At 56.4% G+C, this 17,547-nt stretch overlaps 1 protein-coding gene across 2 annotated transcripts in view; it reads left to right on the top strand.

The window, feature by feature from the left end:
* Positions 1–17,547, top strand: part of COL13A1 (collagen type XIII alpha 1 chain) — a 142,145-nt gene that overhangs the window by 64,733 nt on the left and 59,865 nt on the right. For both annotated transcript variants that reach the window (XM_081105120.1, XM_081105119.1), the window contains exons 4-9: positions 2,045–2,080; positions 4,978–5,004; positions 6,237–6,287; positions 12,764–12,799; positions 13,500–13,526; positions 14,376–14,402. In XM_081105120.1, coding sequence (XP_080961246.1) covers positions 2,045–2,080; positions 4,978–5,004; positions 6,237–6,287; positions 12,764–12,799; positions 13,500–13,526; positions 14,376–14,402 — 204 coding nt within the window. The remainder of the gene's footprint in view (positions 1–2,044; positions 2,081–4,977; positions 5,005–6,236; positions 6,288–12,763; positions 12,800–13,499; positions 13,527–14,375; positions 14,403–17,547) is intronic.

Below are 17,547 nucleotides of genomic sequence, written 5' to 3'. Positions count from 1 at the left end.
CTTACCCCACTTACTCCTCTTTGGACATGGATTATACTGTAACCTCGTGGCTAATCCAACAGCGTCTAGAATCCATGTCCAGCAGTGACTTTCTTAATGAAATGCATGTGGGAGAATATTTAGCCTTGAAAATGGAAGCTCGCCCAGTAAGTCCGAGCCCCGGAGCAGAGGAGGACGGGTGAATCGGTCCCATGAAACCCAAGGCGGGGGAAGTCAGATGACTGGGGGAACGTGGGCAGACTTTGTTTTTCTGACAACGTCCACCTTTAAAAAGCATTTGGGGGCAATTCACAGAGCAGGGGCTGCTGCACAGAGTTTCCAGTCTCTGGCCATTCCGCGCCTGTCCCGAACCCCAGCGTTTTATGGCCAGGACTGCAAAGAACATTAGTTTCAAAAAAGAAATGAAAAGAAACCAAAACACACATCCTGCAATAACATTCAAAAGCCCGAGAGTAAGTGGGCCGCGGGGATGTCACACCCGACGGTCAGCGGGCCTGGTGCCCGCGGCAGAAAGGGCCACTGAGCCACCGCTCACGACCCTGCCCCTGCGTCTGCATGAGGGGACCTGGGAGTGACCCAGGGGAGGCCTGCTGACGCGGGCCGTTGTGAAATGCAAAACGTGGGAAGGATCAACATGCTCACCAAATCCACTGGCCCGCTGGCCTCCTCGCCCTGGATGCCATTTACGCAACACTCCCCAGGTGCCAGCACCGGGAGGAAGCTTTCCAGAGAGGACCTCTGAGGGCCGCCGCCCCGCAGCCCATGAGCGAGGTGCAGGCGCTCAGGGAGGCTAAGGAGACAGCCATGCGTAAGGCCAACGCCGTGGCCCTGCCACACAACCAAGGGCAGCGTTTCACTCAAGATGCCCTTGGTCTTGACAAGGCACACGTCACCAGAGCCTAATTTCAGAGCCAACTGCTACTCTCTGGTGCGTCCGTGTGTATTTTGGGATGCTAATTGTCCCTCGGGGCATTTTGCCTCCATGCAGTCCGCAGACACAGAATCGCCCAGAAATGCCCGCACCTTCAGGAGAGTCCCCAAGCCCAGCTTCGCCCGCTCAGCAGGACAAACACCTCCTGAGTTTTGGTCCCCACTGCTTTCCATCCTTGCAGGCTCCTAGCAAACGCAGGCCCACCCCAGAATTTATGATGTCTGCACACGTGTAATTGCAAAAAAATGTTTTCTTACCAAAAGGGGGAGGAACAAAACTTAATAAGCAGATTTCCAGAGTGAGAAGATGTAACCCTGGCTACAAAACAAAGCATTTCCCCCTGGGCAGCTGCAGCTCGTGATGCGGCCACATCCACACGACTCACAGTCCTTCCTGCTGGTGCTGGCGGTGGCCGCGTGGAGGGGCGTGGAAGGGCAGAGGGCCTGGGAGGAGCCGGGGAGTGTGGGCACTGCTCCCCAGCTTTGGCAAAGGCAGATCTAGGAAAGTGCTTCACGTATGTTATATGGGAGCTGCCACTCACCCGGCTCTGTGCCTGGAAGCTGAGTGTGACAAGGATCTAAGGCAGTGATGGCGAACCTATGACACGTGTGTCAGAGGTGACATGGGAACTCATTTTTTTGGTTAATTTTTCTTTGTTAAATGGCATTTAAATATATAAAATAAATATCAAAAATATATGTCTTTGTTTTACTGTGGTTGCAAACATCAAAAAATTTCTATATGTGACACGGCACCAGAGTTAAGTTAGGGTTTTTCAAAAGGCTGACTCGCCGAGCTCAAAAGGTTCGCCATCACTGGTCTAAGGGAAGCAGAGCCGTGGACCCTAGTGGAACACGTAGGGATACCCAGGCTGGGGACCAGACTCCCACATTAGCGCTCTGACCGCAGCACCAGGCCTGAGTGCAGATAGCGATAGGGTGGCTGCTTGCAGAACAGTCTGTGGGGGCCAGATGGGCAAGTTCACTCACAGGATGCCTGGGCACCGTCCCAGCTGCCCATGCAAACCAGGTCTTGGGTGCACAGTTCCCAGGGGGCCCGTCACACGCTGGCCCAGCTCCAGCCGCATCTAACTGTCTCTGCCTCCTTCATCAGGGGGACAAAGGTGCCATTGGGATGCCCGGACGTGTGGTGAGTTGGGGCATTTTTACCTGCTTGGGTGGCCATTGCTTGCTTCTCCGCGCTGGCCTGTCCTCCAAACTGTGACAAGATGCTGCCTGCCCCAGCCAGAGGAGAGGGCAGGGGATTTGGACCTCTCCCTCCCCCCGCCCCCACCCCGCCCAAGTCAGCTGCAGAGGGACAGGCCAGGAGGAGAGGAGTTTTATTTCAACCCTTCAGCTCTTCCAATGTGGCTTTACTCTCCAGAGAGCCGCCATGGCAAAGGGAAACTCCAAGAACAAGCATCACTAAAGCTCTTTGCGTGTCACCCTGGGAGGACAGGGTGAGGCCCGAACCCCTCTTGATAGTGTGAGGATTCCCACCCTCCCCACCCCCGAGGCCGGCAGCTCCCCTCAGATGTATAGCGGCTCCTGCAGCCACCACCACCACCCCCAGCCCCCGGCAAGAGGAGCAAAAGACCGGAGCAGGGGAGCGGGGGGAGAGAAATGCAGCCGCCAGGTGCTCTCTGGACACCACGTGGAGCGGCTTCTGGAGGCATCTTCCCTAGACAGAGCCTAGAAGATGGTGAAGGCGGGGCTGTTCCAGGCAGTGCTTCCAAACCCTCACCAGGAGGCTGGGAGTCAAACACATAATGGCTCCTGCTGAAAATTAGATGGCGAAAGGGAGACAGGAGTGTTTGCAGGAGAGTGTTCAGGGGTGGGGAGGCCGGCCCTGGGCCTGCAGGTTCCAGTGCGAGGACTTTCCTGGTGGCTTCCAGCCTCTGAGCGGCTAGGAAGGGCAGGACAGACTCGGGCTGGCAGCCCGGGGCCCTGATGGCCATACCCGGCCTCACCACCACCCTGTCTGACCCCTAACTCCCCTCCTGCCGTCAGCCTTGGCCTTCAGCCTGGCTCCCGGGTGCTCCCTGATTACCCCTCTGCCCTCCTTCCCTGTCACTCACGTGCTTCTCCTCATCGCCTCGCCCCCCGGGCTGGTCGGCTGTGGGCCTGCGTATGGCCTCCATGTGCAAGTTTGCTTGCTGGTGGGAGCCTGGTGCCCAGAGCGAAGGCATCCAGACCACAGCTAACGCTGGAGAGTGCCAACTGCATGCGGGCGTTGTGCTAAGAGCCTCCGTGCATCGCTCACTTGGTCCTCACTAGAACCATAGGAGGTAGGCACCGTTTCCACCCCATTTTTCAGGTGAGGAAATTGAGGCTCAGATGTTGTGTCTTTCCCAAGGTCACATGGCCAGGAAGTGGCTGATCAGGGCTTTACTCCAGGCAGCCTGACTCCACACCTGTGCCCTTGACCCTGGCAATGCTACTTCCTCCCCACCCCCCACCACCACCACCACCAACACTGGCATCACGGCTCTAAGGAGGGTCTGATCCTTAGGGTGGCGCCTCAGGACCTAGTTCTAGGATCCAGGACGTTTCAGAGGGTCAGGACAAGTGGCGTTCCAGGTCACAGAGCTTTGAGCTCCCCAGGGCCCAGCCATGGGCGCTCCCCCCACCTCCCAGGCCACAGCACTGGCCCTGACTCCCTCCTTCCGTTCTCTGACTCCAGACATGAGTCCCCCAAGCTGCACTGGGTCCTGCTCTGCGGAGAGCAGGGAAAGGACATTCAGCCAGCCTTTCTCAGGGGCTTGCTGTGGGTGGGCCTAAGCCAGGCACAGTCTCCACTGTAGCCCTCCAAGAGGGATCCCACTTTATTGATGGGAATGTTGAGGCTCAGGCCAGGGCTGGGGTGGAGTTGGCTTTTGTACCCAAGCTGACGGTCAGACTCTAAACTCTTTGTGCCTAGCTGGTAAGCTTCGGAAACTCCACTCAGAGTGCAGCCACCAGGCTGCTGGGCAGATTGCCAATGAGAGCTGCCCCTCCTGTTGCCCCTCAGGGCCTGCCCCTCCTGCTGCCCTCCTGCCCTCCTTCTTGGGGCCTGTGGGCATGTTCCCCCAGACAGTATCCCTCTGAGCCTAGTCCTGCCCACAGTGGTGGGACTGGAGGCAGAGCCACAGGAGGTCTCCCCATTTCCTTCCCCACAAAGCTATTTTCAAGCTGAGGGTTTCCTGCTGCTTGTGCTATTTTAAATGTGACAATGGGCCCATTTGGCTGCCCAGTAGTAGTCCCGGCAGGAGCCACCTGATAAGAACTGGGGTGACCAGGAGGTGTGAAATGCCTGAGGAGTTGTCCCGTGGTTCACCAGGGGTGGCACCACTGGCTTCTAAGGATTAGGGTCCAGTGGGGCTGCCTATCCACTGGTCACTATGGTTACAGGGACCCTGGACCATGACCCAGTTTCCTCTGCATCTCAGATCCATCCTCCATCCTCCCAGATGTGTGTGTCCTACTCTCTGTCCTCCCATGTTGCTCCAGCCCCTCTCCCGCCATCTTGCCTGGCCAGCCCTGAGGACTCCTGGTGTGTCTGCTGTGCTTGGGGCTCAGTTAGACCTTCACACCAACCAGATTCCACTCCACAACGCAGTCCCTGGAGAAGTCTCCCCATGGCCACCCAGATGGGCCAGGACTTCTCAGGCAGATTTTCCAACCTGCGTGTTCTCTCTCCCTCTCTCTCTCTCTCTCTCTCACACACACACACACACGCACACGCACACGCACACGCACACGCACACGCACGCACGCACACATGCACGCAGGCTTGGAGAAGGCCTATGTTATCTGGAAGGGCTGGGCTGGCTGGGGCCAGACCAAGGGCTGAGGCAATAGCCATGCACAGGCGGTGCTTGCCAGAGGCGGGACCTGTCATGTGTCAGCATCTGTGTTTTGTTTTATTTCTCATTTCACGGCGATTTCTTTTGTTTGGTTGTTGTGCCATTAACACAGATTCTTGTGTGTGCGCCTCTCTCTCATCCTCTCTTTTTCTCTCCCTCCCTCTCTCTCCCCTGCACCCTGTGTTGCATGTGGCTGCCCCAGGGAGTAAAGGGCCAAGCAGGCGAGAAGGTGAGTCCACACTTTCCCCTCTGCCCTTCCGCCCGGGCCGTTGCGCCCACCCCGTGGACTCTTGGGGGCTTTCAGAGGCCCCAGCTCAGCCCTCCCGCTGGCATGCCCGAGGAGCAGAGCTGCCAGCTGGGCCTGCGGGCCCTCAGCCTCTCACGCCGTTCCCTAACAGCTTCCACACCGTCAGGCTGGGGTCTTGGGATTCCTGGGCTGAGCCCCAAGCCTCCTGGCGAGTGGGTCCTTTCCCCGCCCCCCCCTCACCCCCCCCCCCCCGCCCCGCCTGCTGAGGCTGCCTGTGCCGGTGCCTGCAGCTCTGACTCTGGGCCTTGGGCAGTCACCCTTCCCAGAGGCAGGGAGAGCACGTCCCAGTTCTGAGTGGGATGCGGCCTCCTGCCCGCCTCCCAGCAGGCACTGCCGGGTCCTTCTGTCAGAGCATCACCTCTCATCCCGTCTGCTCCACACACCTCCATCCTCCTCCTGTGCCCTCCCCCCCACGCGGACCCCTCTGTGTCACCTGAGCCAGGACTAGGAAGGTCCAGGCAGCTCGGCCTCAGGCTCAGGGTGCTGGGCCCACACGGCCAGTGTGTGTCGTGTCCCCCGCTCTGTTTCAGCAGCTCCATCCAGGGGGCAGGCTGCTGCCCCTCAGTTGCAGGGTGGGCAGCTCCATGGGTATTTGGGGATGGGGGTGGGGGTGGGGAAGAAAGCCGGGGGGCTGGACACTTGGGTGGGACAGGGGCAGGTCGAAGAGGTCCTGAGGAGGGCGGTGGGGAGAGGCTTCTGGGGCCTGAGCAGCCATGGCTGAGCTGTGCTCCTCCCTTCTCCCTCCCCTTTCCTCCTCCCCTTCCTCCCTCCCCTCCTCCCCCTCCCCCCACCCCTTCCCCGTGCTGCCCTCTTGCCCACCACTGCACTGAATCCTCTTCTCCAATTTCTGGGCCTGGGCTCCTACCGCCCTTTCCTGGTCCCCACATCCTATGCTTTTGCTACATCTCCTCTTGCTTTGTCCCTCTCGCCCGCCCTCTGCTCTCCTCAAACTTTCCTGGATGCTTCCTCCATCCTGGGCCTCCTCTCCCCTGACCTCCCTCTTGCCGTGCATCCTCTGGCCCTTCTGTCCTCACCCTGGCATGCTCCTCCTTCCCCACCTGCCAGCCCCTCCCTCTGACTCTTCCCTTCCCACCCTCGCCCCTCCTGCCCCTGCGCCCGGCTCCCTCTCCCTCTCTGCTTTCTCTCTTCCATAGGGGGCCCCAGGAGATGCCGGGATGTCCATCATCGGGCCCCGAGGCCCTCCTGTGAGTGGTCTTTGCTTTTCTTGGGGGGTGGGGGGAGGATGGGCGGGATGGGTGAGTTAATGAAAAGGGCTTGGGGTGGAGGCTTTGCCTCTGGGTGTGGAGATACCACAAGTGACGCGGTTGCCAGGCCAGGCCTCAGGGCGGCTGTGGATGGTAGCGAGTGGCCTGACTAAATATACCTAAATTACAGCCTCTAGATTACAAAACTGCAGCAGCTGCCAGGTGGCCCTGCTGTTTCTAGCCAAAGGGGAGGACGTGCCCACTCCCGCCAGGAGGGGGTGCTCCAGTTTCCAGGGCACAAGCCTGATTCTGGGAGCCCCTGGAGCAAATACCCACCCACAGAATCCCTGATCCCACACCCACTGCTGTCCCGGGGAGGCCCGAGCCACCTCCCGCCCTCAGAGGCTCCTTTGTGCTTAGCCTGGTCCTGTGTCTTACTCCCTCCGCCCAGCGGCAGGGGCTGAGGAAGGTCAGAGAGGATTCCATGTAGATAAGCTCCCGTAGGGACCAGCAGGTGACGTGGTGCTGATGTGGGAAGATGCGGTGACTCTGGAGAGAAGGCCTGGCTGCTTTTCTCAAAGAATGCCTGAGCCACGGGGCTGCCATCACATCACCAAACTGCCCTGGCCAGTGTTGCTCAGTGGTTGGAGCATCATCCGTACACCAAAGGGTCGCGGGTTTGGTTCCTGGTCGGGCACATACCCAGGTTGTGAGTCCATCTCAGATCAGGGCACATACGGAAGGCAACCGATTGTTGTTTCTTTCTCACATTGATGCTTCTCTCCCTCTCCCTGTCTCTCTCTCTAAAATCAATAAAAATCACCAGCCGTCAGGGTGGAAAGGACCTCAGCAGTGGAAGGCACAGCCCTCTGAGAAGGGCAACGGGTCCAGGGAGGGCAAGGGACTTGGCCAGGGTCCCACACAGAGAGGCTAGGGCAGGACTAGAACCCAGGACCCTGGCATCCAGGACTTCCACCACAGCAGCAGGTCACCCTCTCCATGTTCTATGTGCTTTTCCTGACCTGCTATTTACAATGAGAGGGCAAGGGGGGCTGCACCTTCTACTCCAGTGACAGCTTCTGGGAGCCTGAGGCTAGCTCCATGGACGGGGGAAGCTCAGCCTGCCACTCTCCTGCCTTCAACAGGGCGAGTCAATAGAAAGCAGGAGTCTTCTCTTTTACCCACAGTCCAAGGAGAGGGGTCAGAGAGGAAACTGTGAGGTTAGGTCCAAGGGAGGGAGTTGTGATGAGCTAAGCAGCCAGGGAGGGGCGATGGTGAGCGCTGGGAGCTGAGAGGTGGAGCCAGGCGGGCTGCCTGGAGCCTGGGTAGGTCAGACAGGCTGTCCCCACTTCTATTTTCAGCAGCTCCATCCAGGGGCAGGTTGCTGTTCACAAGGAGGCACCCTCATCAGGCCGATACACATGTTGCGTGTTTCATGGTGTATTTATTCCACTAACATGTGTTGGGCACCTCCTGCATGCTAGGCAGGGCACACAAGGCAAACCTGGCTGCAGCTGCTGGCCCCTTGACAGGAGACCAGCAATGCCCTAGTGTTTACAATGCAGTCACTGCTTAGCCCGGGCGGTTAGGGAGCTGTGGGGACACGGAGAAGGCACCTGATCTGGGTGGGGGCAGGCCGGGAAGGCTCCTGGGAGGAAGGAATCACTAAATCCTGTGATCGAGGATGAGCAGAGGTGACTCGGGTACCGGGCTGGGGAGGAGCCCTGAGTCCGGAGGCGGGATAGCTCCTTCTAAATGACTGGAGAAATGAGGAAGTTCCTTCCAGAGCAAAGCCAGGGTGAGGCTGGCAATGAGCAAGGCTGTGACCAGGAAGGGCCCGGGCGGGGGCCATACTGAGGAGTCGGACTTTCTCCTGAGGGCAGGCGAGAGCCCTGGGGCTGCGTTCACCTGAGGAGGGACAAGATCAGATTTGCAGTTTAGAAAGATCTCCTGATGCCCCGCTTAGAAGAGGCCGCAGGTGGAGGCCTGGCTGGAAGGCACCTGCAATAGTCAAGACCCGGACTGGAGCACAGTCCCTGGGGCTGGTGGGAATGCGAGGCTGGCGAGATATTTTGGAGGTGGAATTGGCGGAACGAAATAAAAATGGGGATTGAGGGAGGAGGAGGCCGAGGTGATATCGTATTTCTGACTTGGTAACAGAGTAGATGGGGTGCCTTCCCTGGAGAGAAGAGCAGATTTTGCTGGGAGAAGTGAGTTTAATCTGAGCGTAATGAGTTGGAGATGTCCTTGAATTACAGGGGTCCTCAAACTACGGCCCGCGGGCCACATGCGGCCCTCCGAAAACATTTATCCAGCCCGCTGGGTGTTTTTGCCACCGCTGCCTGTTGCTTAGCAGCCAACTAGTTTTTTCTTTAACTGTAGTCCGGCCCTCCAACGGTCTGAGGGACAATAAACTGGCCCCCTGTTTAAAAAGTTTGAGGACCCCTGCTTGAAACATCCCACAGGGGAGTGGCCCTCCGTTTGCAGCTGGAGTTCCCAGGGCTGGCGTTCTGAGCTGGCTCACACTGGCTCACTAGAGCCAGTCCTTCACACCCCTCCCAGTTCAGTGCCATCACACTGGGGGCTTGAAACCAGCCATGGTGGGAGCATTTACACCACAGACAGTTGCAAATGCTGTATAAGACGGGCTCTCCTCACCACTCTCCCCACCCCAGCCAGTTACCAGCACAGAGTCTATTTGAAAGGCAGCGCTGACTTGGAGAGAGGGACGTAAATGTGGCAGGCTCTGGGTAGAACCACAGCCAAGCCTCTTTCAGGAGTCACATCGAAGAGAAGGGAGAGTCCTGGTAGCTCTTTCCAACCAGAACATCCTGCCTGTCCATGCGGCGTTAGCCTGCACAGGTTGCAGGTAGGAGGAAGGACCCACATGGCTCCTCTCCTCTCTGACCTCAAGTTAAGGGAAGAGATTTCAGAGGCCATGGAAAGCTTGCCCTCTTATTGTTCTTCTTTAGAAGGATACACTATTGAACCATAAATCCATCTACCAATCTATAATCCATAACTTTAATATGACCTGAATTCAAGTGAATTTATATGTGTGTGTGTGTGTATACACATTTCAGAGAGGAAGGGAAAGGGAGAGAGAGAGAGAAACAATGATGAGAGAGAATCATTGATCAGCTGCCTCCTGCACTCCCTGCACTGGGGATTGAGCCCACAACCCAAGCACCCAAGCATGTGCCCTTGACCGGAATTGAACCCGGGACCCTTCAGTCTACAGGCAGATGCTCTATCCACTGAGCCAAACCAGCTAGGGCCAAGTTAATTTTTATGGGGTTGAGAGGCCAACAAAACAATATTCAATTCATTTGGAAAAAGGAAGCTTGTGAGGCTATCAGGAAAATTCTGATGAATAGAGAAAGGGTAATAGTGCAGAGGGGACTAGTTGCTCCACTAGATATCAAAGTGTGTCATATAAACAGAGCAAGTATCACTGCACATGGAACAGCGGGGAGGCCAGGAATAAAGCCAATGCACCGGTAGGTTGGTCTGTGATAAAGGCTTGATTTCATAACAGAGAGAAACATAGATTGTTCAGAAAATGATGTTGGGCCAATGGACAAGCCTCTTAGAAAAAAAGCCATTTAAAACTAACAAAAAAAGCTGAGTATCTGCCTCACTTGTTATATCAGCAAATTTCAAATGAATAAAACACTTAGATGCAAAACACAAAACCCTAGAATTCAAGGACAAAGCATGAGCAAACATTTTATCATTTTTTAAAAATATATTTCTATTGATTTCAGAGAGATAGAGAGAGAGATAGAAACATCAGTGACAGGAGAATCATTGATCGGCTGCCTCGGGCATGAGCCCTGATCTCCTGGTTCATGAGCCACGATTAGCCACTGAGCCGTGCTGGCCGGGTTCATGTTTAACTTGGGAAAGACCTTCAAAACACAACATAAAACCCAGAAGCCGCAAGAAACTGTTGTTTGACAAGAGGATAAATTTGTCAACATAAATGCAAAACTTCCATCTGGCACAAAGTAGTTCATTAGAAAGGCAAATGCCAATGGGAAGAATGCTTGCAGCGTAATTACCAAAGAGTCACTGTGCTTGACAAAGAGCTTTACTCAGATCAATGGGAAAAAAGACAAGCAACCTAGTCCAGTGGTTCTCAACCTTCCCAATGCCGCCACCCTTTAATACGGTTCCTCATGTTGTGGTGACCCCCAACCATAAAATTATTTTCGTTGCTACTTCATAACTGTAATTTTGCTACTGTTATGAATCGTCATGTAAATATCTGATATGCAGGATGTATTTTCATTGTTACAAATTGAACATAATTAAAGCCTAGTGATTAATCCCAAAAACAATATGTAATTATATATGTGTTTTCCGATGGTCTTAGGGGTCGCGACCCACAGGTTGAGAACCGCTGACCTAGTAGAAAATATTGGTAACGAATACAAACAGGCTGTTCACAAATAAATAGGGCCAGCAATAAACATCGGAAGAGCTGTCCAACCTCAGTATAGAATTTGTTGTAAATGAAAATCCAGTTCCAAGCCTCCCCAAGTGCCTTCCCCAGAACTAACCTCTTCTGTAAGGAGAGTCCCAGTTTCCATTTGGTCAATGACAACATTCTTCCCAAGGTCCCTAAAAAGCCCTTGGTCAGCCCTGGATTTGGCTTTGGGTTGGAGAGACGCCTCCTGCTACCAGGCAGGCTCTGTCATTAGCAAACCATGTGATCGTCCCCACCATGTAAACATTAGCCCAAGTGGGACTTGAAGAGGCTTCTTGGAACCCTGTCCTCCTGACCTCTCCTTCCTCCTCTCGGCGTTCAGAGAAGCCCAAAGTTTACAGTGGGAGGTTTCAGAGGTCGCAGAGCACGGGTTCTGAGTTTTCTGCTTGCTGCTATTCTTAGCATCACTTATCCCTGAGAGGAGAGAAGCCAGGGCCCTTCTGATAGATGAGCGGCATCTCCTCCCGCTCGCCCTCCGGGATGCCTGCCAGAAGCCCGTCCTGAGCCTGCAGATACGCCCTGCCTGGCTAGTGCACTCGCAGGGCCAGGGTCCACATCCTGCCAGCCATACCTCCTGAGCAGAGGCTTCTGGGCATTTGTGTCCACAGCTTCCAGGACGACTGGAGCAGCTTGTGATGTTTCGGGGTCACAGCAGACGGGTCCGGAGAAATCTTCCGCTGGATAGGGTCTGGTTCTGAAGCTACTGTTTGGCAAGGACACGCCTCCTTGGGTCCTAAGAAGTATCAGGTGCAAAAGCAACCTAGGTGCTTCTGAGTCAGTTCAACCCCACAATCAGCCGATGGTGGCAGCTGCCATTTCAAAGGGCTTCGCAAACATAACTGAACGTGCTTCAATGTCCCTGTGGTTATACTGCTATCCCCAACCTCCAGATGAGGTCGCTGAGGCAGAGAGAGGTTAAACCACTTGCTCAGAGTCACACACCATGGTTGGTGGAGGCAGCCAGATTCAAGAGCCCAAGCTTGGGAAGAGACTGTGGCCATCTCAGTCTGGGGGGGGGGGCACTCTAAGCTGAGAACTAAACACGGGAAAGAGGTGGTGTATCTGGAGGAGGCAGGGTAGCCCGTTGCCTCTGTCGGTGGGGAGATGATGGAGGAAAGGACCTAGGATGGAAGATGCGGATGAGCTGAGGATGGCCATGAATGGCGTGTGGGTAGACGAGAGCCATTATCGGTCTTGAGAAGGAGAGCGACAGCACTGGTGCGTCTTAGCTCTCTGTGACCCTTGACCTCCCGATCAGCCCTCTTTCCACCCCCCACCCCCACCCCCAGCCCTGGATCTGCACAGCTTCATGCTGCTTCCCACCTGACCGGGCACATCTCTGGTCCTGATGACTGACCATAAACCAGTGGACCTGCTTGTAGTCTCCAACTGAGTATCGATCTATTTCCTCTGAACCCCCAGGAGAATGGGCACGAATTGATCCTGCAAAGATGGGGGTATCCAAAATTGCCCAACTAGAAGAGGCCTGCTAAGAGGGAAGTGAGCAAGCACCCCTAGTCCGGCCTGAACACACGCATCTCGGAGGCCAGGTTTCCGAACCCGCTGATAGACAAGCTATCCGTAGATAAGTGGCCGTGAGTCATGACCGTAAATAAAAGGACCTGGAAAACCACAGGTCAGGGGTTCAGCGTGCGCCGGCCAAGTCCCCGATGTCCTCGCTCTCCATCACCTGTTTATATGCTGAGGTTCAGGGTGTCCACAGTAGCGAGGCGCTCAGGGGGCTACTTCCCAGGAAGACCCAAAGGATGCTGGCCCTCTCCTCCCCCCCCCACCCCCAGCCCTGGGAGGAGCCGCTACCTTTATCCCCTCCAACCCCCCGACCCCCCGCGCAGCCAGCTCAAGGTGGATGTTCGCAGAGGAGCGGGAGGACGCCCCAGCCCCTCTGGGAGCAAAGGTGAACCAGGGGGCTGAGGATTAGTTTCGTCTCCTCCTCACCATCCTCACTCCTCTCCATTCCTTTCAGGGCCAGCCGGGCACCCGAGGGTTTCCTGGATTCCCGGTAAGTCGGGATCCCTGGGCTTGGCTGGGTGACCTTCATGCGGGGCCAGCCCTGCCCTTCCGACCCCAGTCAATAGGACTCTCTCCTCCGGCCTTTCCCGAGAGCAGCCGAGGAGAGAGCGCAGTGCAAGTGAGGACCGGGAAATGGGCATGGAGAGGAGGGATGCAGGACGGAGCCGTAAGAGCAGTCACAGGCTGGCACACCCTGGGCCCTGGAGTGTGGCACAGATGATGCACTGCAGGGAGGCAGCCTCCATCCTGGAGGCAGTCAGGTGGCCGTCTGGATGCCCTGGGACCCCTCCTTGGGAGCCCAAGACAGACCCCAAGAGAGAGGGCAGAGGAGAGCTCTCTCCCACAGGCCCTGATGCCGGCCAGCCTGACTGCCTAGGACCACACTGCCCACTGGCCACCAGGCTGGGGCCGAGGCCTGTGTTAGCAATGGTGACGGCCCCAGCGGGTCCTGGTGCAGGGCATCTCCCAGGCAGCACCTCACCCACTCCTCACCAGGACCCTCGGTAGAAGGCCGATTAGTCTGACCCCTTTTAGGCTGGGACACTGGCTTAGCCGTGGTCACATCACCAGTCAGTGGCCGAGCAGAGACTCGAACCTCAGCTGGTGGGGTCGTACCCACTGCCTAGGCAGCCTCTTCGGCAGGAGACCTGGCTGCTGGGCCTTCACATCTGTCCTCTTTCTGCTTTCAGGGTCCCATTGGGCTGGACGGCAAACCGGTGAGTAGACCCTCATGGGCCTCAGGCTCCTCCCCGTCACTTGGTCCCGGTCACTAACCTGGGGTCCCTTCGTCCTTCGGGAAGACCCCAATTCCTCGGAAAGAAGCTTTGGACAGAATGACCGTTCCTGGGGCAGGAAGTTGTTGCCGGTGGGAAGGGAGGAGGGGCCATTAGATTGGGTTACCCCTGACCCCAGGGTGCCTCCACCAGGTACAAGTCCACAGCTGCCAAGATGGGCCTTTGGCGTCTGGAGCGAGAGCCACCCTAGAATGTGGAGGTGCTGGGTGCTCCTGGAAGGGGGCTCGCTGGGAGGGCCCAACAACTAATTCTAAAGGAGCCTGGCACGCGCTCACACTGTTGCTCCCAGCACCGCCAGGGCGCCTCCTGTGCCTCCCATCCTCCTGGGGCTCCCATCTGGTGGACACACACACACACACACACACACACACACACACACACACACGTCCGAGTCTGTACGGAGGCTGCTTCCCATCCTGAGCTCTCCTGTCCATTTCAGTCTTTTGGCTTGAATGACACAAATGTTCACGGGGAAAGGAGACCCCTCCCTACTCTTAGGAAGGAGTGACCTGGGGACAGCTCAGCCTTCCAGCGCTCTCAGATGCCTCCCACTCTCTCTCCCTGGGCAGCTGGCATCCTCTCAGATGAGGGGCCTGGCTGCCCGCCTGGTCACTCCCCTCTGCAGGCCAGAGCCAAGCTCCCGGTGGCTGTGGTCATCATGTCCACTCACCTCCCGGGACCTGGCAATGGAGGGAGGAGCCACGTGTGGCAGGGCAGGGGGCTTCTGGGTTGCAAACAATGTGCCGGACTCTCATGTGCTTCTCCTTTCAGGGCTACCCCGGACCCAAAGGAGAGATGGTAAGACCCAGCTTTCCTGTCTTCCCTCAAGGGGTGGGGCATCAGCCCAGCACCGCCTGGCCAACGGGGCAACAGGGATGCAAAGTAGCAGCCACCATAATCACCACCACCCCCCTGCTGTGTACGGTGCAGCCCCCTAGAGCCCCACATCAGTGAAGGGAGGAGAAGTGGGTGGGGGCTTCTCCAGGTGAAAAATGGGGAAAGGGAGGCCTAGAGGGAATCCATGCTTGGCCAATGTCACACGGAGTTAGAGGTAGCGCTCCCTCGGGGTCGAGCTTACATTCACCGCTCATGCTGGGGGTCTAGGGAGCCCTCCAGCACCTCATCCTTGGCCTGGTTTCCTCATGCCCGGCCTCCTCTGCCTGCTCCAGACTCTAGGCAGTCCTGCCCCTCTGGGCAAAAGCAGCCTCGGAAAAGGCGTTGGAGGTCCCACCTTCCTCCAGCCCCTTCTGCCTCTGCAGAGCCTTCAACCAGAATTTCCTCTCTGTATTGTCTCTCTCCCCAGGCCGCTTCTTGCAGAAGGAAAAGGTCTGCCCCTGGCAGGAGCTGTCTGCTCTAGGGGAGGGGCCGGTTCTCAGAGGGACTGAGGGGCCGTTAGGAGCAGAGGGTCCAGCCCCGGCTGGGATCTGCCCTGCCTCCCGGGTTGGTCACATCTGCATTGTGAGCAGCCAGCTTCCACGGCCAGGCCTGGGGCTGTGCCAGGTGTGAGGGCAACAGGGCAGGCTCCTGTCTCCCTGCCCAGCGGGCTCAGGCTGGTACCTTGCTCCAAGTGCTAGGTGAGGACACTCTCCGTCCACACCTGGGGCACTGCCAGGGTCTGGGAGGCCAGAACCCTGCCCACTGAGGGAGGCAGATCACCTCGTAGATGGAAACAAAGAGGGTGGGATGTCAGCTGGGAGGCCTGGGGTGCAGCCCCAGCTCTCCCTAACTTGCCATGGGACCCTTGCAACTCAGCTCCCTCGAACCTCAGGCTGTCCACTTGACTTAGACTCAGATAACATTTATTGCAGGTTTTCTTCATGGTGGCATGAAGCTAAGAACTGTACATACATTATCTCACTTAATCCTCAGCATGACCCTGTGCCAGGTGCTAGGGATACAGACAGGAATATGGGCGGCACTGTCCTTGCCATCCTTTAACTCCCAGTGTAATTGGGAGGCACACATTTAAATAATCCCTGACTTAATTAACAAATTGCCTTGGTAACTAGTGCCATGAAAAGGCAGTTCCTGTTACCCTGAGCAACCTCAGTACTACAGCACCTCACCCAGGCTGAGGGCCAGAGAGGTGTTCCTGAGGATCTAACTAAGAGAAAAGGGAATGGGAAGCACATGGAAGAACAGCTTGTGCAAAGGTCCTGAGGCAGGAAAGTCCTTAAAATATTCGGAAGAAGGGCAGTGCAATACTGGAGGTAGTGGATGGAAGAACTGGCGTTGGAACCCAGGTCCCCCAGCCAGCTTTCCTCTCTGTCCCAGCCATCTCCACTGCAAATGCGTTTCTTGTTGACCCCACCCTGTTCCTAAGAATGTTGTGCACATGTCTGAAGTAATGGGGACCGAGGCAGGAATAAACTTCCATGTTACCATTGCGGTCGAGGCTTAAGGGGTTTGGATGCCAGGTGTTTGGGTCATTCCTTCCTGGTGGCCTGGTGCTACCATAATAGTCTTGGCATCAGGAAGTAGTCATGATGGTCATGAACTAGCACCGTTCTGTAATCTTCATAATGACTTACTATTCCCACTCGACAGAAGGGGAGCTCGAGGCACAGAGTGCTTGAGTCTTTTGCCCAAGGCTATACAACTTCTCAGTAACAGAGCTGGACGAAGACCCACGTGGGGAGATCCTACCCCCTCACCACGCCTCCTTTCTGCTGCCAGGACCCTTTGTCTCGAAGGAAAGGACCCTTCTATGGGGCTCCTCTCCCTGCCGTCGCTCTGCCCCACCCCAGTTAACCTGTCTGTTCAGAGGTCAGAGCTAATTCAGGGAAGGGTGGGGCCACACATCTCTCTTGAGCCCACACGGGTGTGATAGATGCCTTATCTGCCTCATAGTCATCCATCAAAATCCGACAGGCCACAGAGCTATCAGACTCCTGTTGGACTTGGCACGGGGACGCCGAGCTATTAATTCAACGCTCTGTCTGGTGTAATTATCTTGGTCTGCTTATCATCTGTCCGTCTCCTACTCGCCTTCCTCCCCAGCTGGTTCTCCCTCTGCTGGGCGCCCAACACAGCGGGTGAGGCTCACCCTCACGTGCTTAACCCATGTCCTCACCTGTTAAAAGGCAGTCACCTCTGCCCCACCCACCTCATAGTAGCCCCAAGACAGGATCGGGGTCCCACTGGTGCCCTAAAGGAAAGTCGGGACTCTTGAACTCACAGGGCTGTCTAAGGGTGGGAAGAGTTAATTCCCACCAAGTGCTGAGAACAGTGCCTGGCACACAGGAGACACCACAAGTGCCTTAGCCAGCACGTCACCCGTGACCTGCCTTCAAGGGGCAGCTGCTTTCAGCTGGAGCTAACGGGTGTCATGTGTTATTGGACCTTGAAATTTTTAAAAGAAACTTGAAATCCAGGTTTTTTGTGTGCTCTCCTTGCTCTTAAATGTTGGCAATTAAGTGAAATAAAACTGTGTAGGATCAACCAAATACCTCTGCCCCATGGGCCACCATGTGGGGTGTCTGGACTCACTCCTGCGAGCCTGTGTAATCCCGAACCTTTGTTTGTTTCTTGGCCCCTGGTCCTCCCTCTCCCATCTAGCTCCTCTCTCTGGCCTGGTCACTTGCAGTCTGGTTCCTGCCAGATGCTTCATATTCTGTGACTCTTGATACTAAACACTTGGTCAGCCATATGGGCTGGGGTGCCACATGGATTGCCCCAAAGGCCACTTGTCTCCCCTTATGAACCTGAGACTTTCCCAGTCCGCTGGTTGGTCCCGTTGGCCAGCCAGGGGCAAGAGAAGGCTCATCTCCCACCCAGAAGGACTGTCCTGGGAATCATGAGCTCGTCAAGCCCCAAAGAGATGGGCCCAGCGGGTGGGTTCCACAGGCCCTGAGATGGTGGCCGGAAGGGACCCCAGGCCCCAGTAGCCGGGGCACTGCCTGGGCTCAGCCACGTCTAAAAGCCCAGGCCCTGCCTCCCGAGG

This window comes from Myotis nattereri (assembly GCF_964212035.1).
Source record: "Myotis nattereri genome assembly, chromosome: 13".
NCBI classification, from domain to species: Eukaryota; Metazoa; Chordata; class Mammalia; order Chiroptera; family Vespertilionidae; genus Myotis; species Myotis nattereri.
Note: the sequence above shows the minus strand (reverse complement) of the source record. Positions and strands in the feature narration are given on the sequence as shown.